This window comes from Mustela erminea, chromosome 7 (assembly GCF_009829155.1).
Source record: "Mustela erminea isolate mMusErm1 chromosome 7, mMusErm1.Pri, whole genome shotgun sequence".
In the NCBI taxonomy this organism is placed as follows: Eukaryota; Metazoa; Chordata; class Mammalia; order Carnivora; family Mustelidae; genus Mustela; species Mustela erminea.
The window spans coordinates 92,076,213-92,101,421 of record NC_045620.1 but is presented as its reverse complement, the minus strand read 5'-3'; the positions used below and the strand labels follow the sequence as shown (position 1 = coordinate 92,101,421).

At 51.8% G+C, this 25,209-nt stretch overlaps 3 protein-coding genes across 12 annotated transcripts; 2 read left to right on the top strand and 1 right to left on the bottom strand.

Annotated features, from left to right (window-relative positions):
- Positions 1-493: 493 nt before the first annotated feature.
- Positions 494-18,737, top strand: LOXL3 (lysyl oxidase like 3). 7 transcript variants are annotated; one of them, XM_032352539.1, is made up of 16 exons: positions 494-719; positions 2,071-2,395; positions 4,142-4,305; positions 4,925-5,139; positions 12,415-12,471; positions 13,056-13,115; positions 15,262-15,481; positions 15,722-15,902; positions 16,042-16,196; positions 16,439-16,606; positions 16,740-16,902; positions 17,111-17,354; positions 17,447-17,562; positions 17,645-17,781; positions 17,888-17,999; positions 18,184-18,737. In XM_032352539.1, the coding sequence occupies exons 2-16, from the start codon at positions 2,083-2,085 to the stop codon at positions 18,255-18,257; spliced, it is 2,379 nt and encodes a 792-aa protein (XP_032208430.1). In that variant the 5' UTR covers positions 494-719; positions 2,071-2,082; the 3' UTR covers positions 18,258-18,737. The 7 variants fall into 7 exon arrangements, with proteins under 7 accessions (XP_032208430.1, XP_032208432.1, XP_032208433.1 ...); XM_032352541.1 differs by lacking the exon at positions 12,415-12,471; XM_032352540.1 differs by lacking the exon at positions 494-719 and having other exon boundaries at positions 727-2,395.
- HTRA2 (HtrA serine peptidase 2) lies at positions 18,693-21,933 on the bottom strand. The gene is made up of 8 exons (XM_032352572.1): positions 21,340-21,933; positions 21,036-21,240; positions 20,752-20,946; positions 20,508-20,540; positions 20,156-20,261; positions 19,937-20,006; positions 19,158-19,253; positions 18,693-19,050 (listed from the first exon to the last, which is right to left on the bottom strand). Exons 1-8 carry the CDS (start codon positions 21,843-21,845, stop codon positions 18,885-18,887), a joined length of 1,377 nt encoding a protein of 458 aa, XP_032208463.1. The 5' UTR covers positions 21,846-21,933; the 3' UTR covers positions 18,693-18,884.
- Positions 21,934-21,966: 33 nt separating this feature from the next.
- Positions 21,967-25,180, top strand: AUP1 (AUP1 lipid droplet regulating VLDL assembly factor). 4 transcript variants are annotated; one of them, XM_032352571.1, is made up of 12 exons: positions 22,095-22,275; positions 22,356-22,493; positions 22,573-22,723; positions 22,925-23,109; positions 23,353-23,425; positions 23,521-23,594; positions 23,838-23,904; positions 24,006-24,108; positions 24,241-24,360; positions 24,476-24,591; positions 24,775-24,893; positions 25,003-25,180. In XM_032352571.1, exons 1-12 carry the CDS (start codon positions 22,226-22,228, stop codon positions 25,037-25,039), a joined length of 1,233 nt encoding a protein of 410 aa, XP_032208462.1. In that variant the 5' UTR covers positions 22,095-22,225; the 3' UTR covers positions 25,040-25,180. The 4 variants fall into 4 exon arrangements, with proteins under 4 accessions (XP_032208459.1, XP_032208462.1, XP_032208460.1 ...); XM_032352568.1 differs by having other exon boundaries at positions 21,967-22,275; positions 22,356-22,723; XM_032352569.1 differs by lacking the exon at positions 25,003-25,180 and having other exon boundaries at positions 22,111-22,275; positions 24,713-24,805.
- The last annotated feature ends 29 nt before the right edge of the window (positions 25,181-25,209 follow it).

Below are 25,209 nucleotides of genomic sequence, written 5' to 3'. Positions count from 1 at the left end.
CAGCCCTGGGACGCGCACAAGTGGCTCCACCCCGAGAAACCTCGAGGTTTCGGTCAGAAGGCTCTGGCGCCTGGGCTTATGGGCTGCGTAGGACGTCATATGCTCAACGTGACATCAGAGTGAAGGCCGTGACGTCACCCGGAAAATGCCAGTGGGCACCCTGGGGCACCGGAGGGACTATGCGGTTCTTCATTGCCTCAGCTCCCCGACCGGACCCGCCCCTAGCCCGGCTGGAGTCCGGCTGTTTACACTCCGCAGAGCCCGGGACGTGGGGGAAGGGCTGGGGGCTGGGGACTGACTGGAAGGCTGCCCGGAGCCCGGAGCTGAGCAGGGGCCGCCGCCCGGGCCGGTTTGCGGCCCCGTGGCCTCTCGCGTGTTTAGCTCCCTGACCGCAGCTGCCCGGCCTCCAACCCGCGAGAAAAGAAAGCTTCATTGAGCAGGCCGGGGAGGGTCGGCGATGGGGAGTGGGGGGAGGTGGAGCGGCCGCGGCCAGCTCCACGGGGGAGGGGAGGACCAAAAGAAGAGGAGGGAACTGGCCAGGGAGGAATCGAAGGAGAAGGCGGAATGTGGGAGGGCTCAAGGGAACGTGGGAGGGGCGAAAGGAGAGGGGGGAGGAAGGGGGGTCCAGTCTCCCCTGGCCGAGCACTTTTTTGGGGAAGTCCTAGGACCGATCTCCAGGACCTGGACTCTTCTCCCAGCCCCTAGAGTCCCGCTCAAAGGTAGGGGGAGTCACGCTGCCGCGGGAGGAAGGGGAGTTTCGGATGGAGAGGATGGTGGCGGGACCACGGAAAAGGGGTGATGCAGGATGGGGTCGAGGGGAAACCAACCAACAGAGGGTTCTATCGTTTAAAAAAAGAGAGAAAGAGAGACAAGAAGAGTGGAGAGAGGCAGATTATTTGGCGGGTAGAGGGCTGCAGGGTGTTCCAAATAGGGCAGCCGCTGGGGCCCTAGGGCTGGAGGCTCCTCTATGAGGCCCTATCCCTGGGCCCCCAAGCCAAAATGTCCCCAGAACAAAGCTGTCCTGTTGTGTTGTTTGTCTGAGTTGGGGAAAGCATGTTCGGGGGCCCCTTGCTGGAGAGGGGCTGTTCTCAGTCCCAGACAGAGGGAAGGCCTTGGCTGAGGAGCTGATTGGTGCCCTGGCCTCCTGTTGCCCGGTGACAGCGATGGCAGTGTTGGCAGGAGGTTTGGACAACCCCACCCCGTTCCCCCTCCCAGCTTGAGGCCTGGCCCTCCTGGACCCCTTGACCCCGCAGGGCATGTGAGAGCCTGTGTGGATAGGGTGTGCAGGGGGTTCTCCGTGCACCCTGGGCTCTGCCGTGGAATCTGCCCAGACAGGACTCTAGGCTTGGCTGCCAATCAGGGAACCTAGGGTCTGAGGGGCTCCTAAGCCCCTCACCTGCTTCTCTCCACAATCAGTAGCTCTCTGTCCTCTGACTGGCTGAATGGAATCTCTGGATCCCTGCCGTCACCCCTCCTTGGCTCCTGCCAGGCCCTCTCCTTACCTGTTGCCTGCGTCTCTCTGTTGCTCTGTGTGCTGCCTCTTTCACAGTCACTTTCTATCTATCTTCCATATTGTCCCTCTCTATAGTCTCTTTCTGTTTAATCCCCTTTCTTTCCCACAGTTTCCCTTCCTCTCACATCCTGTCTGGGTGTCCCTCCTGCTCAGTCTCTATCTCTTCCTCTCAACCATTCTCTGCCTCTTGGTCTCTAATCACTGTCTTTTGATCTTTGGGTCTCTTAGACCAGTGGGTGGGGGTAATAGAGGTGATGAGGACAGCTAGGGAAGGACCTTGTGGGACAGAACAACTGATGCTGAGGGAGAACCTCTCTATCTCTGTGTCTCTGTCTCTCTCTCTCTCACTCCCCCCTCCCTGGTCGCTGCCTCTCGGGTTCTGTTTCTGCTCTTACTGAATTTGTTTTTCTCACTTAGTCCCTGGGTCTCTGTTTTTCTCTCACATGGTCTCTGCCTCTGTCCTTCTTCAGTGTCTCTTCCTCTCCTGACCTTTCTCTGGGAGCCAGGCTTGGCTTGGACTTGGTTTGTCTTACACACTCTCTCTCTGGGGCACCCAGGCCTTCCCTGCCATGCGACCTGTCAGTATCCGGCAGTGGAGCTCATGGGGGCTGCTGCTGTGCCTCCTGTGCTGCTCCTGCCTGGGAGCTCCATCCCCATCCACGGCTCCCGAGAAGAGGCCTGGGAGCCAGGGGCTGCGGTTCCGGCTGGCTGGCTTCCCCCGGAAGCCCTTTGAGGGCCGCGTGGAGATCCAGCGAGCTGGCGAGTGGGGCACCATCTGCGATGACGACTTCACCCTGCAGGCTGCCCACGTCCTCTGCCGGGAGCTGGGCTTCACAGAGGCCACGGGCTGGACCCACAGTGCCAAATACGGCCCTGGAACAGGTGAGCAAGGATCCACGTGTGGCCGAGGTATTGCCTTAATGCAGGGAGAGAGAACACCAATTTATGTAAAATGGGAGCAGCTCTAAGAATAATCATGTGTATGCATACATGGCAGAGTGCCTAACACTCAACAGGTAGTTAATTGTAGCTATCACTGAATGGGTCAGGATTGATCAGAAATTCAGTTTTGAGGGCAGGCGTGGGAAGCCAGGACACCAGAAACAGCAGTGTCAAGTACACCCATGGTTGACAGTCACTTCTCAGGCCTCTGTGACCTTAGGCTGCTCAGTGCCTTCTCTGAACTTCAGGTGCCCTAGGTACAAAATGACGAGGTGATCAATAAATTCTTTTCTTTTGCCTATGTATGATTCCACAAAGACAAATGCTAGGACACAGCTACAGGTAAGCCCTGTACAAGTAAAGTACAGTTGGCTTGATGGAAAGCTGAGAGCAAATAAATGGTGTCTGGATGTCCCAAACAGAAGGGATCACAGATACTGCAGCTGACAAAATCAAATTATAGGCAAGAGCTGAAACCAGCAAGCTGGAACTGACTAAGAACAAGGTGTAAACTCATACCACATGAAGTGGGGTGGGGGAGCATAGGAGGAATTCGGAGACCTGAAGATACTTCCATTGTATGAGCCCACAGTAGGATTGATGGCCAGAAGCCCAGGCAGTCTGCAGCACATCCCCCACTTCCCACTGGCTGGACAACTTCTGGAATAAAGTGTCTCTTGTAGATGCCACATTTAAGAGAGACAGTAGAAAACGGAAATTCTTTCAGAGGAGAGCTGCCCAGATGTGAAAGATTGGAAGCCAAGTTTCAAGAGGGAATAGCTGAAGGAACCAGGGGTGTTTGATATGAAAAGAAAAGATTTTGGAGAGTGCTTACTTGAAGGTTGTCTTCAAATATGAAGACAGTCATTTGGTTGAGGGTGTTTTCTGAATGGCCTCAAAGGTCTGAATCAGACCTGGTGGGGGAAAGTCATAAAGAGTCACAAGAACTCTGTGATGGTTCCAGTGGCCTGGTGGAACAGGAAGTAGGCATCCCAGCAGAAACTGGGTAAGTCCTGTCAGGACGTATGTGATGGGTCCTTGCCATTGGCTGTGACAGACAAGTCACATTGGGTGGAGTCCCTTGTGGTTTGGGTCCATCCAACTCTGAGAAGTCAGATATTCATTTCAATGTGGTCCAGGCAGAAAGAAAAACAAGGGGCAATGTGGCAGTGCAGGCAGGGCAGGCCCATGGGAGAAAGTGAGGCTGAGGTGAAAGATCTTAGATTTCCAAGTCTCACAAATGCCTTAAACCCCTAAGTCCCCATGTGTTGGCTGTGTGGCCTTAGGCAAGTTACTTAACTTCTCTGAACTCCAATTTATGTAAAATGGGAGCAGCTCTAAGAATAATCATGTGTACGCATACATGGCAGAGTGCCTAACACTCAACAGGTACTTAATTGTAGCTATCACTGAATAGGTCAGGATTGATCAGAAATTCAGTGTTGAGTCTCAATTTTTTATTCACCGTACCAACTTCTTGAGTATCCCTGAGATCACCACTGGCCCTCCATCAGTCCTGTGCTCCCTTTCCTCCCAGGGTGTCCTGTCTCTTGCACACCCATTATCTTAGCTGAAAAATGGGATCATCTTGGCCAAACGTGAGGCCTATATGCTCACTCTCCCCAACATCCCCATCCCCTCCCCCCCCCTCCTCCATCTTGCCTCCACAAGTCTCTCTCTCCACAGGCCGCATCTGGCTGGACAACCTGAGCTGCAGTGGGACTGAGCAGAGCGTGACTGAATGTGCCTCCCGGGGCTGGGGGAACAGTGACTGCACTCATGATGAGGATGCCGGAGTCATCTGCAAGGACCAGCGCCTCCCTGGCTTCTCAGATTCTAATGTCATTGAGGTCTGCCATTCATATGCTCGCATACACAACATACACATCTCACCCAGGATGGCCAGGGTGGTTTATGTGGGTAGAGGGGATACTAGAGGGTAGGGGATCCCATATGCCTCACAAGCTAATTTGGGTTAGTGGGAAGCTTAGCAGGGTGTGGACAAAGAATAGAGCTAGACATATTAAAGCCCAGGTTTGTTTTAGCATTGGCATTCACATCACTAAGCCTGGCATGAGCCTCTCCAGTTTCATCCCTGGTCCCCAGGGCATCCGTTGCTCTCCTTCCCTTCAGATGTTCCTGCTCTCTGGGAACATCTCCCTTCCTAATCTCTCCTACTGCTTCCACGCCACTTCTTCTGCGAACTGCTCCCCATGCTGGGGCTGACTTGGGCACTCCTTCCTCAGCTTCCTCAGCACCCTCAATCGCTTCTCAGAGCACACGCCCTTCCACTCTCGCGGTCCGGGAGAGTCAGTTCACTGCAGAGAGCAGGCATGCCTCTCAGCCCTGTGCCAGCGCCTACTCGCCACGGGCTTTACAGCAAGCACGCTGCTCAGGGGTCTGTGAGGGTGAGAGGACATGGGAAAGGCGCTACTGAGACTCCTTCCTCTGCTTGCGGTCCTATCCCAGGTAGAACAGCACCTGCAAGTGGAGGAGGTGCGACTTCGACCGGCCGTGGGGCGGGGCAGGCGGCCCCTGCCAGTGACCGAGGGACTGGTCGAAGTCAGGCTTCCCGACGGCTGGTTGCAAGTGTGTGACAAAGGCTGGAGTGCCCATAACAGCCACGTGGTCTGCGGGATGCTGGGCTTCCCTAGCGAAAAGAGGGTCAACACGGCCTTTTACAGGTGAAGGGATGTGGGCGCTGAGTGGAGAGGGCTGGGATTGAAGGGTGCTTACTAAAAGGGTTGGTTGGTGTCTCGACCCCAGGGAGGGTCCGGGGCTCTGCAGCAATGGAGAAATATGGAGGCCCTTTCCAAACTGGAGAGTTGAGAAATCTTGTGGGACAATGAAGGGCTCCTCGGGGCGGGTCTGAATTGGGGCAAACAAGGCTTCGGCTCTCTCGGGCCCGCAGCCGGGGCGAGTGGCGCGGGGCGAGTGGCGCGGGGCGTGGGCCGGTTCCCATGACGCCATCGGTTGGCAGGCAGACTCTCCGCGTCCCGGGGCGCGCGCCAAGCCTCGCGAGGCCACGCCCAGCGGCCGGCGGTCCGCTGGGCGGTTACGGTTACGGCGCGGGCGCGGGCGCGGGCGCGACCCCGGGGCGAGCTCAGGGAGCGCGCGGCTGCGCCCTGCGGAGGCGGTGCCTGGGTGTGTCCAGTGAGGGGCTGGGCGCGCGTGTCCTCGCCAGAGGGCCAATCCCTGAGGGTCAGAGGGCGCGGGGAGGGTGGGGCCCTGCCCTCGAAAGCCCTCGGGAGCCCCCGGGACTCCTAGACAAGTTTTCCGGAATATCCTTCGGCCCGGCCCTCTCCACCTGCCCTGGAGCCGGGGTGTATGCGCTGGCTTCCTGAGTAACGGATCCCATGCGTGAACGGTTCTGTGCTTACAGCGCTTGGCTACCCTGGAGAATCTTCTGCCGTCATTCTGAGGAGTTTAGAAATCTTTACAGTCTCTCTGTAATCTGTTTTGCAGGCTAAACTGCTAATTGTTTTCAGCTCTTCATTAGTTGAGCTTTGCAGAAAGACCTCTTGACATCTAGGTGACCTTGCATTGGGTACACAACTTCAGATACGGTCTGATCAGGGCAGGGTACAGTAGAAATGCTCAACTTTGGGTAGAGCATGCCCAGACTTGGTATTGACTTTCTGTTGAGCAAACACCCCACTGTTCATATTGAACTGGTAGTCATCTAAAACCAACTCAGATCTTCCCTTATTCTTGATCCTAATAGAAAAGCCTATTTGAACCTAAATCTATGTTGAGTTTACCCTATTAAATTAGTTGGACACATCATTGAAAAACCATTACAAAGCCATGATAACACATGAGATAATCCTGAATCTTGACATTATTTTCAATTTGCCATCCCTCCCAGCTTCCTCTCAAGGATGTACAAGATAGCTATGCCTTCTGCCTTCATCAGCATGACTGTTAAAATTGTTGAAATGTTCAAAACCAAAGTCTAACTCTTCATTACTCATCAAGTCTTTACTCATTAGTTGTGAAATGTTTTTTCCACTAATTGGGAACATACTGAACACTACAATGAGGTAGCCAACATTTCATCATTTTATCTATAATGAAATCATGGGACATTTTGTTAGTCTCCCTTAAAATCCAGATATATTAAGTTCACGGCCATTCTCCAGCCTTCCAATTTAGTAATCTTGTCAAAAAAGAAATCATGATGGTTTGAGCTAATTTTTACTGAAATCCTTCTAGGTTTCTAAAAATCTCCATATATTTTCCTCACTTTTCACAAACTTTCCATTTAATAATGTATTCTAGAGTGTTATTATTTAGCTTAAGGAATCCTTTTTCTTCTTTTTGAAAGTCCATACATTATCCAACCTCTGGTCTTCTCCAGACTTGCTCAGATTCTCCTTGCCTTGGCTGTCTGCACATCTGAAAGTTCTTTCATCTCCAAGTAATATACTTTATCTGGTCTAGAGACTCAAACGGTTTTTAAATACCTGTGTGCTGAACTCCTTCACTGTTATCTGTCTTGGGACTATATTTCTTTCTCTGTGCTGTTCTTCACCTTCCCTAATGCAAACATCAGGTTCTGAAAGATTAGTACAATGTAAAAAGCAGGGATTTCAAGTGACAAAGCTAGCATGAACAAAGGTGAAGAGATCCATTCATTCAGTATTTGTTTATTGAGTGTCTACGGTGTGCCAGGGGCTGTTGTAGCCACTAGGGACTCAACAGTAGACAAAAGGATTCAACAGTAGACAAAACAAAAATCCCTGATCTCATGGACTAAGGAAGAATTGGAAAATAGAAAAATTTTTAAATGCAAGGATAGCAAAGAGTGCAATAGATAAAAATAAGGCAGGGAAGGAGATAGAAAGTTGGAAGTGGGATTGCAGTTTTAGATGAAGCAGTCAGAGAAGGCCTATTTGAAAAGGCATCATTCGAGAAAAGATTTAAGGCACAAACTGTGTAGAAATTTAGCCAAACATTTATAGGAAAAGAGATCATAAAAGATCCTAGGGGGCAGGGGAGGGGTGGAGGGAGGGAGAAAACACTTTTGTCAGGCTCCTAGAGGCCACTGTGGCTGCAGCTGAGGCAACAAGAGAGAAAATGATATAGGAAGAGATCCAGAAAGTATGGGGAGCCCGATCATGTAGGGACATTTGGGAGATTGTTTTTTTCTCTGTGTAAGATAAGGTTTTGAACAGAGGTATGACATCTGACTTCCATTTTTAAAGTATTATTTTGGTTGCTCTAAAAATAGACTGTAAGGGATGCTGTAGAGTCAGGGAGGCAGAAAAATTAGTTAGGGGGTTATTGTCTCCTGGAAGCCAAGTAAAGAAAGTGAGAGGTGACGGTGACCAGTGAGAGTGGTGAAAAATGATCACACTGTGTGTATGGTTGAAGGTAGAACCAAAAGGATTTGCGGATGGATTTAATATGGTGCGAGAGAAGGAGAGGAGTTAAGGTTCATTCCAAGGTTTTGAGCCTGAGCTCAGTATGGAGTTGGCCTTTTCGGATAAGGAAGACAGCGGGTGGAGGACATTTTGTTCGAGGAGGAGGTGGGGGACATTGAATAATTAAAACTTGGTTTTAGACCTGTTAATTTTGAGGTTCTCTAAGACATTGAAATGGTGAGGCTGAATAGGCAATTGGGTATATGACTCTAGAGTTCAGTTGAATAAAAGTATTACAAGTCTTGAAACTGGACAGTGTCACCAAGGGAGTGAGTGTAATCAGGAAAAGAGGAGTCCAAGGACCGAACTGAGAGCTTAAATGTTATGAGATCAGGAAGACAGAGTGAACATGCAAACAGTAAAGTGAGGTAGAAAGAAAACCAGGGGTGTGTGGTAGCCTATAGCCAAGTAACGGGCTTCAAGAAAGAGAGGGAGCGAGTGGTCACCTGACTCAGTGTTGCTGATGGGTCTAAAAGCACAAGGACTGAGAAATAAAAGCTGGATTTGGCGAAATGGAGTCATTGCTGACCCAGACAGAGAGGACAGTGATAAGGATATTTTTCAAAAGTGGTTGACTAGTGGGACGCCTGGGTGGCTCAGTTGGTTAAGCAGCTGCCTTCGGCTCAGGTCATGATCCCAGCGTTTTGGGATCGAGTCCCACATCGGGCTCCTTGCTCCGCAGGGAGCCTGCTTCTCCCTCTGACTCTGCCTTCCACTCTGTCTGCCTATGCTCACTCTCACTCGCTCTCTCTCTGACAAATAAATAAATAAAATCTTAAAATAAAATAAAATAAAAATTTTTAAAAAGTGGTTGACTGGAGTAGAAAAAATACTGGAAGAAATATCTGGATACTTAAAAGCTAGAAAATGGAACACTTTTCATGCCACACTGGAGTGTTTCATCTTTATTCTATGACAAAATTAAAAATAAAAGTATTTGTGTGGAACACTGATAAAATAAGGCCAGTGTTGTCAAAGTTTACCCAATAGTAGTGAATTGGAGGATGGAGGTTCAGGGTGCAGTAAGGCCAGTTAGGAGTTTGTTACAAAAGTGAAGCTGATTTGGAGCGTGACAGCCAAGAGAGAGGGAGTGAAGAGCTGTAGGATGACTGGTAGCAGAAAATAAGAGAAGACACATGGCAAATGACCCTGAAGCTGCTAGAAAGGAGGATGGTGTGTGCCATCAGTCATCTCTCGGCTCCAAGGTAATACCCATCAGCTTTCCAAGTGAGCCATCCTTGGCAAGTCTGAGACCCAGCAATTATCCCTAGATGTGCATGATCTGAGGTAATGTTCAGAGATCGGGAATATTTGTGTAGACATTGCAAACTGTTACTGAATCTGGGATATGAAGGCTGGAGAAGGACACATACTGAGTAGAGAGATCAGTTATAGTGAGTAAAGGGGTTATAGGAGTCCTGGGAGATTCTGTGATGGGGATATGATCTAGATTGCCTTTCACAGGTCACATCAGACAGAGGGAGCATTCCCACAGGTAATACCATCATAAAGGAGAGGCAAGGACATTACGAAGAACTCTACCTTCCTTAGAGAAAGAAGATACATTGGCTAGATTTTAGAGGAAGCGAGTAAGATGTTGAGAATGAGAAAATCAAAATATGATGCATTTAGCATTTTTTCAAGTTGGTTTTATAGTTCTGCCCTAGAACACATGAAAGTTATAGAATTTTAGAAGAGGAAAAGGATGTAAAGATAATTGAATCATTTACTGTCCTTTTGTAGGCAAAGAAATTGAGGTTCTAAGAGCTTTAGTACTGAAAGCTATTTATTGAACCCCTGCTATTTGAAAAGCACTGTGCAAGATTCTGAGAACACAGAGGTGACAAGAGATTGTGGAAGACTTTACAGGCGACATTAAGGATTTGGGTCTTTATAATAAAAGCCCTGGGAAACAAGTGAAATGTTTTCATAAAGAGGGGTGTGAGAAGCTGTGATGAGGTTTGGGGGCTCCAAAAGATCACTCTGGCAGAATTTCTGAGAATGGTTTGGAGAAGAACAAGATTGGATGGACTGGAGAGATGTTTAGGAAGTAACACTGATGGGACTTGGTTATGGACTGACTTTGGGAGTCAAAAAGAGAAGTATCAAGGTTAACTCTTAGGTTTCTGGAGTGGATTTTACTGAAAGAATTATGGGTTTATTTTTTGGACCTATATTACATTTTAGAACACTTTGAGACATCTAAGTAGAAACATCAAGAATGCAATGGAATATACAAGGTTAGGTATAAATAAGAACATATAAAGAGAGGATACAGACTGAGTAGAACACAGACAGTGCTCCAAAAATTTAAGTGACTAGCTAGGAGAGGAGCCTGTGAATAAGACCAAGAGAGAGTAAACAGAATTAGGAATCAAACCAGACTAGGAGTGTTAGGACAGTCAAGGAAGGAGAGAAGAAGAGTACAGCAGTTCTTTGGAGAGGTAAATAAGATAAAGACTGAAACCGTCTACTAGATTTATTTTTGCAGAGTGATGGGGGGAAACCAGAGAAGAGTGGGTTAAGGAATGAGTGGTAAGAGAGAGGATATAAAGTGGAGCATTTGACAACTCTTGACATGCTTTCAATGAAGAAGGGGGGAGAAATGGGATGGAGGGTGTGTGTGGGTGTGTGTGTGAGGGAGATCTGAACATGTTTAAAATGATTCAGTTGAGGAGAGATTGTACGTGACTTCTCAACTGAAGAGAAAAAAGATCCTAAGGGATGGAATTCGGAAATATTGGGGGGAGCGGCCTTAGAGAAGAGAGATAGTTGGATTGAGAAGAGGGCACATAGATGTAAGTAGGTTTTTACGTTTGATGGTTGAAGAAACAAATGATGGGGGGTGGGAAACAAGCACATTTGTGAATGAAGGAGTGTAAAGACAGATATCAGTACTGGTCCTAAACAAGCACCAGGTTCTTAATATAATCTATGTTGTACCTTAAATATAACTAAGTATACCATAGGATATTTAATATAAGAACCTTATAAATAACAAAGAGAAGAAGTACTTCTAAATTTCTAGATAATAGGGCGCCTGGGTAGCTCAGTGGGTTAAGCCGCTGCCTTCGGCTCAGGTCATGATCTCAGAGTCCTGGGATCGAGTCCCACATCGGGCTCTCTGCTCTGCCGGGAGCCTGCTTCCTCCTCTCTCTCTGCCTGCCTCTCTGCCTACTTGTGATCTCTCTGTCAAGTAAATAAATAAAATCTTTAAAAAAAATAAAATAAAAATTCTAGATAATAATGCATTTTTCTGAGTACTAGTCAGAGGATTGAGATATTCTTGAAAGAGAACACAAAATATATTTCATTTTAGACAGATCTGAGAAAAAGACGTTTGGAGAAAAAGTTTCACACTGTACTTGTGTGATGAGAGGTTCTAAACTCTTAGTAATGTCTCAGGAAAGGGACCTGAGAATTATTGTACACACTTCCCTAGGAATGTTGGACATAATGGATATTTTGGCAAAAAGACCAACTAAATACATCCCAGAAAGAAGCCAGGACAGGAAAAATCAAGCACCTTCTGTGCGGTCTCAAATCTATGTATTAACACCCAAGTGCATCTGTGTACAGTATGTTTTGTCCAGATAGGACTCCTCAGGAGAAAACAGCAGAGTAAGAACCTGTTTAAAGAAGGGATAAGTAAGATGATGACAGGGAGATCCATAAACTTGTAAGAACAGACAGGCCAGACCTGCATTCATCTGTGCATAGTCAGAAAGAACAGAGAGGGGACAAAATTAAAGTCTTTAAAATCAAAGGGAGAATGAAAGGAGAGACAGCCCTAGTTTCCAGACATTAGATTTAAGGCAACCTCTTGAAGAATAAAATAGGTCAAATATTTAGGCCAATTAAAAAGAAATAAAGTTTTAGACTTATTTCTCTGGAAGTAAGTCTGGGAGCTGAGCTCTGTTTGTGAATGACTAAAGCATATGGGATTTAATTTAGGCAGGAAGGATGCTGTCATCCTAACCCGCCTGGCCTCATGTTTCCCAGTCAAACCAACTTAACGTTCTTGGACATCCAGCCTTGGTTCTGGTCCACAGGGCTCAGACCTGGAAATGCCAGAAGTCAGAGAACATCCAAGAATAAACCAAGAATAAAAAACAGTCAGCCTCCTTATAACCAGGCCAGAGCTCTCTCCTTGCCCGGTCAGTCTGACAATCTTAACAGTCCTAACACCTTCCTACTTATACCTTTCCCCAAAGTCCTCCCCTCAGGTTTAGAGCAACCCTGATACTGAGCCTGGTCCTCATGACCCATTTGCCCCAGACTAGTTTCTGTGGATGCTGACATAGGGGCTCTAACAGCCTGAGTCTCTGCGCTTCACCACTGCTCATCGGCCTGGTTATGGGCATGTGAAGCCAAACAGCTGTGAAGGGTTGAGCCTTGGGAGTATCTCATAACACCCCGCTGACTTTCCAAGTTCCCTGTTGGAAAAGAAATTTGCCCTTGGCCCCAGCTGCACCAGCCTTTCCCACTTGGTTCTAGACTGATCTTGACTCTGCTATTGTCTTATCCTCGCAGAAAGTTGAGGAAGCGAGCGGCCAAAGCCTCGGCCCGACGCCCCAAGCCCCTTGGAAGGTAATGGGGCAAGAGCCCCGGGACCTCCTGTTTGCCCCTGTGGCCCCAGGAGGTGGATGGATGGAAGGCAGCCTATCCATGTCCATCCCAGAACCCAAGCTGATGAATTAGGGATGTAACCACAAAATGGCCATTCCAGGGGGTGGGGAAGCAGGCATGGGGATGGGCAAGCTTTGATCTTAGGGTGCACAGGGAGGAAATAATGTAGCAATAGTTGAGGAGAAGCCTCCTCATCATTATACTTCCCCCAAATAACTTGGACTCCGGCCCCAGCTGCCTGCATGCTTCCTGCCCCCTACTCTTCGCCCCCACCCCTTAATTCACCCACATTCCCCTTCTCTCTCCTCCCATTACCTCTTATCCCCTCTCCCCTCACCTCTGGACAGACTAGGTTTCCCATCACTGTTGTGGAATCCACACAGCAACCGGAGTTAATAAAATGGAGTTCAGTGACGTGTAGCCATCAGTGTGTGTGGGAAATCTGGCCCCCTTCACTTTACTCCTTCTTACGCTCTGCATTGAGGGTCCTTCCTGGGCCACATACCTAACCACTACCTCCACTAACTTCTTTCTCCTTTTTTCAGACAACTCACCAAGCTTAAAGTCAAACCCAAACCCCGAGTGGGCAGGGGATCAATCAAGAGGTAAATGGAAGTTCAGGTGGTGTGTGAGGCGAGGGAGCGCACAGAGTGACGATGAGTCAGGGCGATGGGGCTGTGGTCAGGAAGGGGTCCAAGAGGCCCCCACCAAGATGTGGAGGAGCGGCAGTAGCTATTGCAAACCACCTTCCAGATGATTTACTGAAATGTAAAGTGATGCTGGCCCTTATGTAGGTTTCTGGGGAATTAGGCTTGTCACAGGATTTTTGCAAGACTTGATAGAAGTTCATCTACTGACCTCCCTTGTCCCATATGCTTATTTTTCTTCCCCCAGTGAATTCTAGCAGATCCTCTGGCACTTCTGTCCTTCAGATGCCATACCTGTGTCTCCCTCAAGTTCGGTTTGCCTAAGGGATCAATGTTCCCAGCTTACCTTTATTTGATTGATTTTTTAAAAGTAGGTGCTACCAGCTTGGAGGTGAGACTTGGGGCCCCCTCTGGAACCTTTGCCAGGGATGGGTTCAGATTATAGTTCTTGTGTCTCTGGCCCAGTTGGCACAGTTAGGCTCCCTGTTCCCTAATTTTCTCATGGGTTCCTTTGGAATTCAAGGGAGTGAATACCCTTCAGTCGGCTTCCAAAGGCCATTTGCACGTGATAAGTCTCCCTGATAACTTCTTCAGAAGTGGCTGAAGACACAGAGAATCTATCCCTTTCTTCCATCCCCTCCTCTCTTCTGCACATTCTAGCATCACCCAGTAGTCCCCTGGGGGCCCTCCTTCCCCAGCTCCTCCTTCTGGTGGCTTCAAAGGAGCTCGGAATTTGGGGGTGTTCTTGTAGTGCCTTCTAGCTAAGGGTCCTCTGTGCCCAACATGGCCATGCTCTGGTCTTCCCTGAACCCCAAATTCAAGTGCACACTGTTGATTTTACTGTTTTCCTTGTGGGGAAAGGGGAGGAGGAAGTTTAGAAGAGTGAGATTTTTTTTCCTGCGGCCTCTTTGGCTTTTATTTTCAGCCACACGGGACTTTGGGAGAGTACCTGATGTGTCTGAGCTTCAGAATCCACTGATCCTGAGCCTCCAAAGGTATTCCATAAAGTCTCCAGGCTTCCTTTGTCTGTTGTATGTATGAACTTTTTCTCTTCTCTGCGTCTCCTAGCCAATAACTTCACGTCGTCAGATTCCTTCCTCTGACATCAAGCAATGGGCACGTTACTACATAACTCATCGCCAAGCCAGCCTCACAGGCCCACTTCGCCACTACGAGCCCTCCTCTCTAGACACTGCTCTCATCACGTGGCCCGCTGCCATCTTTTATTCTGTGTCAATAAACAAGCCCCCTCCATCTCCCAAGGCATCTCTCCAAAGTGCTTCTAAATTTTAATGTCTCTAGTTTAATCCCACTTTCATGCTTGGGTGGCTAAGGAACCTTCTTTCTGTTACATTTAAATTGCAGAACCATAGATGACCTTATTAAAGCTCAGCTCAGGTCTGGAGAGATCTCTACCATTTTGTTGTGCATATTCTCCTTCTCTGGTCATGTGGTCTCTAACTTCTGTCTGTCTTACATTTCTACATCTTCATTCCCACATATACCAGCCCCAGTCCTTCTGGTATATTCCTCTCATAACTACCCATCAAATTCTGGCCTGGAAGACCCTCTGGCCTCAGAGAAGCCGTTTAGACCCAAGACTTACTCACTCCTTTGCATCCTGACCCTGATTTCATTCTCTTAGCCTCAGCATAATGGAAGGCTCTGTGCTCCCATGGGCTCTTCAGGCCTCCTGTTTGTGTCAGCCACTACGTCCTGCCCATCTCTTCCAGCTGGGCTGTCCTGGCTTCCCACTCTCTCTGCCCAGCAGCCTCAACCCCAGCCTCCGTTAGGGCCAGCAACTTAGAGACATTCGGAGCAAGGTTTCTGTCAGGTAATTCAAGACTAGCTGTCCTGTCCAGAGGGGACTTTGGCCGCTGGTCCTCAAGAACCCTCCTGTCTGGGTAACCTGGGCTTTTTCAGCCTGGAAACTTGCCCTTTCCCTTTGTCTCTATGGAGGGAAATGCAGCAGAGAAGAGGGAAGAAGAAGGGATGAAATGATCACGAAAGGTTGGGGGATGGCAGAGGCATGGAGGGAGGAGGGCTGGGGGCAGAGAGGGAGGAGCATTGTTTTACCCTGTTGCACCCACTCCTGTCCCCCCAGGCTGCTGGCCCAGCGGCAGCAACACTCCTTTGGTCTGCATGGGGTGGCGTGCGTGGGCACCGAGGCCCACCTCTCCCTCTGCTCCTTGGAGTTCTATCGTGCCAATGACACCACCAGGTGCCCTGGGGGGGCCCCTGCGGTGGTGAGCTGTGTGCCAGGCCCTCTCTACGCAGCGTCCAGTGGCCAGAAGAAGCAACAACAGTCGAAGCCTCAGGGGGAGGTGTGTGACAGTGACTCTAACCTTCCCCACCCCAGGTGGAGGTCCCCACAGCCTAGCCACCCCCTGACCAAGCACAGCCCTGACCTTTGAGGACAGAGAGGAACCTCTCTCCAGGGGGTGGGCCACAGACCTGAGACCACCCCCTCCCTCCCACAGAATCTCACTCATCTCCCAGGTCCACTTAGCCCTCTCTGTGCTGTTTCCATTCACTGCTTTTGGGCACGTCTCTCTCCTCTATAGACCCGAGTGCGTCTAAAGGGTGGGGCCCACCCTGGAGAGGGCCGGGTGGAAGTCCTGAAGGCCAGCACGTGGGGCACAGTCTGTGACCGCAAGTGGGACCTGCAGGCAGCCAGCGTGGTGTGTCGGGAGCTGGGCTTCGGGAGTGCTCGAGAGGCTCTGAGTGGTGCCCGCATGGGGCAGGGTGAGGGGGATGAAGATGGGTGGAAGAGGGAAGGAGAAGGTACACACTCTCCTGGGAGGCACATCCCTTGGGAAGGAGACCCCGAGGCAGACAACGAAGGTCCAGTTATAACCTCCTGATCTTTGACCTCTCACCCTAGGTATGGGTGCCATTCACTTAAGTGAAGTTCGATGCTCTGGACAGGAACCGTCCCTCTGGAAGTGCCCCCACAAAAACATCACAGCCGAGGACTGTTCCCACAGCCGGGATGCCGGAGTCAGATGCAACCTGCCCTACACTGGGGTAGAGACCAAGGTCAGTTTTCTTTCCAGTTCGGTTCAGGGATCTTGCATCCTCTCCGGTCCTGGTCATGATCTGCAGCCTGACAGCTTCCCAGCCCACTGTCCCAGGCCCTCGCCACCTGGCAGCTCCCACCCAACACTCCCACTCACCAGCCCACATGTGCCTCTGAATCACTCATCAGCCATACGCCTGCTATGGACTCCCTTTACCCTCCCCAAAAGCTTACCCAGAACTGCCATTCTGTGTCACTACAGATCCGACTCAGTGGGGGCCGCAGCCGACATGAGGGGCGAGTGGAGGTGCAAATAGGGGAAGCTGGGTCCCTTCGCTGGGGCCTCATCTGTGGGGATGACTGGGGGACACTGGAGGCCATGGTGGTCTGCAGGCAACTTGGACTGGGCTATGCCAACCATGGCCTACAGGTGAGTAAGAAGAGGGAAACCAAGGCCATTGCCTCCAAAGCCTGTGTTTGGGGCAGAGGACTGTGGAAATGAGTCCCTTGGCCCAAGAAGCTGGACAGCAGGGCCTCACAGAAACACCAACATATGTTCCCAGGAGACCTGGTACTGGGACTCCGGGAATACCACAGAGGTGGTGATGAGTGGAGTGCGCTGCACAGGGTCTGAGCTGTCCCTGGACCAGTGTGCTCATCATGGCACCCACATTGCCTGCAAGAGAACGGGAACCCGCTTCACTGCTGGAGTCATCTGTTCTGAGAGTGAGTGAGGCCAGGGAAGGGAGGCTCGGGGCCCCCCCTTCGAGAGAAAAAGATGGCTCAAAACTGAAGGGGTACTCCTTGTCTGTGAGAAACCAGCCTCTCACCCTCCATAGGGGGAGGAGAAGCACCCCCATCTGTCCCTCCCACCTCCCCCTCCACTGCTGCCCCAGCAGTGACCTCCCGCACTCTGCTTCCTTCCTTGGGCTAGCTGCGTCAGACCTACTACTGCACTCGGCCCTGGTGCAAGAGACGGCCTACATCGAGGACCGGCCCCTGCACATGCTCTACTGCGCCGCGGAGGAGAACTGCCTGGCCCGTTCGGCCCGCTCAGCCCCCTGGCCCTATGGCCACAGGCGTCTCCTCCGGTTCTCCTCCCAGATCCACAACCTGGGACGAGCTGACTTCAGGCCCAAGGCTGGGCGCCACTCCTGGGTGTGGCACGAGTGTCATGGGTGAGCGGTGCAAGCAGAAGGGCCAAGGTCCCTGGAGAGGGGGCAAGCTTGCTGGGGCAGGGAAGGCAACAGGGGTCCCTTTGTCCCCACAGGCACTACCACAGCATGGACATCTTCACTCACTATGATATCCTGACCCCCAATGGCACCAAGGTGGCTGAGGGCCACAAAGCTAGCTTCTGTCTAGAAGACACTGAATGTCAGGAGGGTGAGTCGTCGGGCCTTGAGCAGACGTCGGTATCTCCATCCCACAGCCGTGCCTCACACTGACATGTGCCAATCCCTCTCAGATGTCGCCAAGAGGTATGAGTGTGCCAACTTTGGAGAGCAGGGCATTACCGTGGGCTGCTGGGATCTGTACCGGCATGACATCGACTGCCAGTGGATTGACATCACAGATGTGAGGCCAGGAAACTACATTCTGCAGGTGCCAGGGGCCTGAGTTCCAGCTGCCAAGGGGGAGGGATATTTGTTAAAGACACCCTGGGATCTGAGGAACGCAATGGGTTATGCTGCCTTTCCCCCACTCACAGGTGGTCATCAACCCCAATTTTGAAGTAGCAGAAAGCGACTTCACCAACAATGCGATGAAATGTAACTGCAAATACGACGGGCACCGCATCTGGGTGCACAACTGCCACATTGGTATCTGGTGGGAAGAGGAGCCCAGAGAGGCTGGGCAATGGGAGGGAAAGACCATCATTCCCGTCTGCCTACATGGGTTCTGTGTCTTCCCACCCGCCTATGGATCTCCCAGCCTCTCTGCTTCTACCCACCCTTCCCCATAGAAGGTCTGTTTCCCCACCTAAGCCACCCATTCACCTTGTAGGTGATGCCTTCAGTGAAGAGGCCAACCGGAGGTTTGAGCGCTACCCCGGCCAGACCAGCAACCAGATCGTCTAAGGTGCCGCCACCCTCCTCCACAAACCACCACTGGCCCCTAAGAGCAGGGGTCTGAGGCTGCCATTACCTCAGGAGCTTACCAAGAAACCCCTGACGTCAGCAGACCTGCCGCACTCATCCAGTGTGTGCTATGGATATGGAACTCTCAAGCCGAGGTTATCGCCCTCCTTCCCAGGCCAGCTGCCGGATCTGTGGCCAGGCGTGGGGAATTTTTGCTCCCGGGCCCAGCACCGAGCCAAGCACACAACAAAGATCAGCACCTGATTAACTGCCCAGAACAACAGACAGCAGCAGCTGGTTTTCTTGCATAGGGAGGTCAGAAGGGTCAGCTCCAGTGTCTCCCCTCAGTTGAGGGGGAGGGGGGATACAGCTTTACCTCTAACCTTTTTGTGGGGGAAAAGATCAGTAGCCCCCCCCTTATTTTTGACTATAACATGATGCTAGGTATAATTTTATTTTATATAAAAAGCATTTTTATGATTCCTCAGAGCCCAGGGATTGGTGCTGGTGGTTGGAGGGACCTGCCCCCCACTGGTTCATTTAGTCCTCTGTCCAGGTACCCTCAGAACCTAGGCCAGGAAAGCAAGGTGGAAATCAGAGCAGGAGACTCATACGCCTGCTGACCCCTCATTCTGTGACTTCAGGGGTCACATATAAGGTCAATGTTTCCGGTCCCCGCCGGATGCGCACTGCCAGCTGGGATTGGGTTCGAACAGCTTCATAAATATCTTCAGCGTTTTGTACCAGCTGCTCCCCAATGGCCAAGATCACATCACCTGGCCGTAGACCAGCCCTGTGGTGAAAGACGGACAGAGAAAGAAAGGAGGGAATAGACAGCCCAGGTCAAGGGCACATGCACACCTCACCCATCCCCACCTCACAGCGCAGTCCCTCCCTCACCGGTGTGCCGGGGAGTCCAGGATGACTTTATGGATGAGCACACCATGCTGAACATCAGGAAAGCTGGGTTCTCGGAGCTGTAGTTCAGCAAGGATGCTGAAAGGACAGAGATCACTCTGTTAACCACACCAAGGCACTCTCCCCATCTTGCGTTCACCTCAAATCTCGCATCAACACACTGACAACTGCATGGACAAGGCCATGCACTAGATACTCCGGATACAAAGGCAACTGGCTCTCTGCCTTCTGGAAGTTAGGAAGTGGGACATGTATATAAAAGGTAACTAATTCCAAGTGATACATAGTATTAAATCAATAACACTAATGTCATTCTAGAATCCTAAGAGAAACTTTAAAGAGAGAGTAGAGCCTAGAAGAATGGTTCTGGTATTTAACTATATAAAGTAAAAATGACATAAATAAAACCACGGGAGTAGGAAATCAGGTTGGCTGGAACAGAATATATTCATGTAAGAAGCCATATCTGGATGGTTAAATTGGAGACAAATGGAAAATGGCCACTAAACACCCCGTTTATGGATTGAAGTTTTTAAATCAAAGCAGTAATAGGATGAAATTCACCTGGTAGCAGGTGTACAAAATGGACTGCAGTGAGAAAGTCAAGATCATGAGAGAGAACAGCTCTTCTGATAGCCCCAAATGTGAGGCAACTTATCTTAGATAAACATAAAATTGAGAACAAAGCTCAAAAGAAGTGCTAGCTGCCCACAACTGAATACACTGGTGGTCCTACAGGTCACTACCCCTAAAGCTCATACCTGGGAGTCAGGGTCAGCATCATCACCCCAATGTAGCGGCGCTGGGACCCACTGATTCCAAACCAGGAATCTGTGATAGAGGGACAAATGAGCCTCACCCAGCTAACTCCTTCCTTCCCCCACCCTTTCCTCCCAGTAGACCACCCCCCAAGCAAAGCCCAGTGAATGCCCCTCCCACTACTTAAAGGAATTCCCACCCCCATCCCAAGACAGGCTCACTCTTCTTTTCCCCACGATGCAGAAATTCCCGGAGGCGATCAGAAGGGATGGCAAAGGAGATTCCAGCCGTGACCTTCATGGTATTCACTCCAATCACCTCCCCATCCTGCAGGGATACAGCCCACTATTCCCTAGCCCAGACACCTATTAGGAGATGGGGATACCTGAACAAGAGTAGCAGGGAGTATTGGGAAGCTGGGGAGACCTGGTTGGACATTGGGAGATAGCCAACAGGAGACTGCTCAGGAGAATGCTCAGAAACTTAACCAAGCATCACTGAATTAGGGGAAGCACACCCCTTCTCACACTGACCTGGGGCAGGGATTCTTGGAAAGAAGGGTGTCCCACTCACCAGGTTAACCAGAGGACCTCCAGAGTTTCCAAACTGCAGGACAAGGAGAAAATATGGAAGAAATCCAGGGACTCTATGCTTGGGGGCATGACCAGGATGTAGGCACTTTCTCTAAATTCTCTCCTTTCCCAGCCCAACCTCTGTATATAGGCTCATGCACCATCTATCACAGTTGGTGCCTGCACCCCACAGCCACACCCCCAGCCCCCAACCTAGTTTTCATTTTTCTTATGTCAGAACGCACATCAATAGCTGCATCAGTCTGGATGTATTCCACATTGGTTTGGGGGAGGCCCAGGTCTCTGGCTGGACGCTGAGCAGAGCTGACAATGCCAGAAGTGATTGTGTTCTGCAGTGCAAAGGGACTTCCCATGGCAACAACAAATTCCCCTTGCCGAACATCGGCTGAGCGTCCCAGGGGTAGTGTGGGGAGAGGCTCCTGAGGGAGAATGGATATAACAGACCTGTCACACGGAGATGTGAGCAAATTCACAGCTTCAATCAGCCCCAACCCGCCCAGACCCCCACCTTCGTCTGAATCCTCAGCGTGGCAATGTCTGCCACAGGATCCACAGCTGTGACCATGGCCTCATACGTGTCACCGCTAAGCAGCCTCACACGGACCCGGCGCCGATCAGCCACCACATGAGCGTTGGTTACGATGAGCCCGTCGGCAGCCACCACGAATCCTGAGCCATTTGAGATAGGGACTTCGCGGCCCGAGAAAGGGTGCCTGGGAAGGGGGAAAGCAAAGATGTAAGAAGGCTCAGACCCCTGCTCGCCCGCCCTCTAGCCCGCGGCTTGGGTGCCTTCCGCTCTTCCCCACCGTTACCGGCCTAAGATCTCGATATAAACCACGGCAGGTGCTGTCTTCTCCACCACGTCTGCGATGAAGTTGTACTGGCTCCGGGGAGAGGTGGGCGGCGGGCCAAGGACCGAGGCGAGGACCGCTGGGGGACCCCGACCCCCGCCCCACAATAACAACAGCACTGCCCCCCCAGCGCCCAGCGCCACCGCCAGCCATACGCGCGAACGGGTTCCAGGGGTCCCTGAGACCTCCCGGGTCCTGGGATCTGGGGTCCCTGCAGTCAGCCGTGCTCGGGAATCCGAAGTCCCCGACGTCAGACACGTCCGTGGTTCAGGGACCCCCACAGACAACCGGGCCCGGAGACTGGGGGTCCCATAAGTCACTCGGGCCCAAGGGTCAGGAGTTCCTGACGTCAGCAAGGCCCGGAGGTCAGGGGTCAAAAGGGGTCCCTTCCCCCAGCGAACCCCCCCCAAAGCCCGCCATCCCCGGAGGCTCCAGGCTGCACCCCGCCCCGCCCTCAGTGCAGCCATCAGCTCCGCCTCGGCTGCCTTCTCGCCCGCCCTACACAGAGGCGGTGCCCTGGACGCGAGCTGGCGGACAGAGGGACGCGGGGCACGCCGGTACCTGAAGTCCTCCAGAAGTGCACGCCGGACCCAGGATTCCAGGAGGCCGACTCCGCCCCGCCGCGCGAATGCCGGGAATTGTGGTCCCCGCGGGCCACGAGTTATGAGGTGGCCCAAGGGCCCGCGAGGCATGCTGGGACCGCTAACCCTTCCGGGGCGCCTCAAGACTTCGGCTGCCGGCACCCTGGGCGGATGCCCGAAGACTCCGCCTTCCCAGGAGCCCCTGCGGCGGGGCGCGAAGATGGCGGCGGCGGCGGCGGCGGCCGGACGGTCCTAAAGCAGCAGCTATGGATCCTTCCCCCGCGCTGGGGCCGGAGCGGCTCTTTGACTCGCACCGGTAAGAGCCCTGGCGGAAAAAGGCCGGCTCCCGCGTCCACTCGGCCTTCGGCGCCCGATCACCTCGCCTTTCGCCCCCAGGCTCCCGGGTGACGGCTTCCTGCTCCTCGCGCTGCTGCTCTACGCTCCAGTCGGATTCTGCCTCCTCGTCTTGCGCCTCTTTCTTGGGATCCACGTCTTCCTGGTCAGCTGCGCTCTGCCAGACAGTGTCCTTCGCAGGTAAGGACCCCGGGGTTTCGGGAGGGTCTGGGCTGGGCCCGGCCCGAGGCCGTCAAGTCACCACTGCCTGCTTCCCAAGGTTCGTGGTGCGGACCATGTGTGCGGTGCTGGGGCTCGTGGCCCGGCAGGAGGACTCCGGACTCCGGGATCACCGCGTCAGGGTCCTCATTTCCAACCACGTGACGCCTTTCGACCATAACATAGTCAACTTGCTCACCAGCTGTAGCACCGTGAGTGGGGGGCGAAGCCGAGAGCTCCACGGGGCGGTTCCCTGGGACCCAGCCCGAGGCTCCCCTTTGCCCGCCGCGTTTCCCTTGGGGACCACAAAATACTGAGTCTTACCCCTGATTCCACTTCTCTACCCCCACATGTCTGTTTATTTTCTCACTTCCCAATGTTCTTTTCTTGCCTTCTCTCTTGTCGATTCCCAGCCTCTACTCAATAGTCCCCCAAGTTTTGTGTGCTGGTCTCGAGGCTTCATGGAGATGGATGGGCGGGGGGAGTTGGTGGAGTCACTCAAGAGGTTCTGTGCTTCCACGAGGCTTCCCCCCACCCCTCTGCTGCTGTTTCCTGAGGAAGAGGCCACCAATGGCCGGGAGGGGCTCCTCCGCTTCAGGTGGGTGAGCACAGGTATCGGTCTCCAGCTGGGTAGGTGGTGAAGCTTGGGGGTCCTTGAGTTTTCACAATTTTCAGCCCTACTTCTTCCCTCCTAGTTGATTTCTGTTCGCTTTTAGTTTTTTCCCGCTTGTACCTCTTCATTCCTCATTTATCTACTCGTACAGTTTGACAGTTTTCTGTTCTGAGTCAGGTGCTGACCGGCTGGCTGGAATCCCATCCTATTCTCTCTTCCATCTTCCAGTTCCTGGCCATTTTCTATTCAGGATGTGGTACAACCTCTTACCCTGCGAGTCCAGAGACCCCTAGTCTCTGTGGTGAGTGTGTGTTGGACAGGAAATCTCTGGGGCTTGGAGGGTAAGTTTCCCACTCCTGGCCCAGGCTTAGACCGCACTTCATACCCTCCCTTCAGACGGTGTCCGATGCCTCCTGGGTCTCAGAACTGCTGTGGTCACTTTTCGTTCCTTTCACGGTGTATCAAGTAAGGTATTAACTGTCTTCACTTTTTGGTGGCTGGGAGAAGCTCACCTCAAAGTCAGGGAGGTTTGCAGATCTTAGTTTCAAGGTTCTATCACAGAGGCAATACAAAGTGTGTATTGTTTTCCCACTCTGATTACAACTGTTACATGAGAAGAAGTATCAAAGTGGAGAGAGGGTGACAGCCTCTACCCCAGGCATGCACAACATGGTCCTGGTTTGTTTTGTCTTTTTTGTTGGTTTCTTTTGCAGGTGGCTCCCTCCTGTTCATCGCCAGCTGGGGGAGGGGAATGAGGAGTTTGCCCTCCGTGTACAACAGGTGGTAGGGTACACAGGCAGGGTGGAGGTGGGGTTTTTCTTTAAGAGTAGGGGGAAGAAGTCTTGAGACCTTGACAGTTCCAACCTTCCAATTCTCCCTAGCTGGTGGCCAAAGAATTGGGCCAGACAGGGACACGACTCACTCCAGCAGACAAAGCAGAGCACATGAAACGACAAAGACACCCCAGATTGCGCCCTCAGTCAGGTGTGTAGTCTCTGTACGCAAAGTTGTTTGGGTTTTCTCAGCCTGTTGTGATTCCCTTCCTGTTCCTGTGCTAGTTAGTCTCACCTTTCTCCCAGTTCTCCACTCACCATGTTTCGGATTTCTTTTTTGCAGCCCAGTCTTCTTTCCCTCCCTCCCCTGGCCCTTCTCCTGATGTGCAGCTGGCAACTCTGGCTCAGAGAGTCAAGGAGGTTTTACCCCATGTGCCACTGGGCGTCATCCAGAGAGACCTGGGTATGGGAAAGGGTAGCCTCACACAGGAGACAGATGCAGAGAGGAAAAGTGGGTGGTGAGGGGAGAAGGTGAGCAGGAAAACAGACTCCCTTCTTTTCTCTTCCCTTCTCCCCAGCCAGAACTGGCTGTGTAGACTTGACCATCACTAATCTGCTTGAGGGAGCTGTAGCGTTCATGCCTGAAGATATCACTGAAGGGACCCAGTCCCTTCCCACAGCCTCCGCCCCCAAGGTGAGACCCAGGAAATGGTTAGGTCCAGGACTAGGGCTGGGATGGGCAGTCTACGTACTCCCTATCCTTGATGTCTCTTTTGATCCTGAGACCCTAGCACAGTGCCTCTCTTGCAAAGTAGGCGTTCGATGCGTGTTTAATGATGATGACTTCGCAAGCCCTCTGACATTGTGATCACCTCAGTTCCCCAGCTCTGGCCCGGTGACCCCTCAGCCCACAGCCCTCACATTTGCCAAGTCCTCCTGGGCCCGGCAGGAGAGCCTACAGGAGCGCAAGCAGGCACTCTATGAATATGCGAGAAGGTGAGGGGCTTAGAGGACAGTGGGTAGGAAGGGGCAGGCTGGAGGAGAGAGCTAATCATAGGGCTAATGTGGCAAAGCCCACACAATGTCTTCTTCCTATGTCTCGCAGGAGATTCACAGAGAGACAGGCCCAGGAGGCTGACTGAGCACAGGATGGCACCCAGAGCCGCAGGACGGAGACTGGGGGCAGCCCTCACCCAACTTACAACTGGCTGGAAGGGTGGGTGGTAAAAAGGGAGGGATGGGGCTCCCCACAAAATCACATTAAATTCAGGGTTTTCACTCAAGTCTCTGTTGCCTCTCTGGGGCTCAAAAG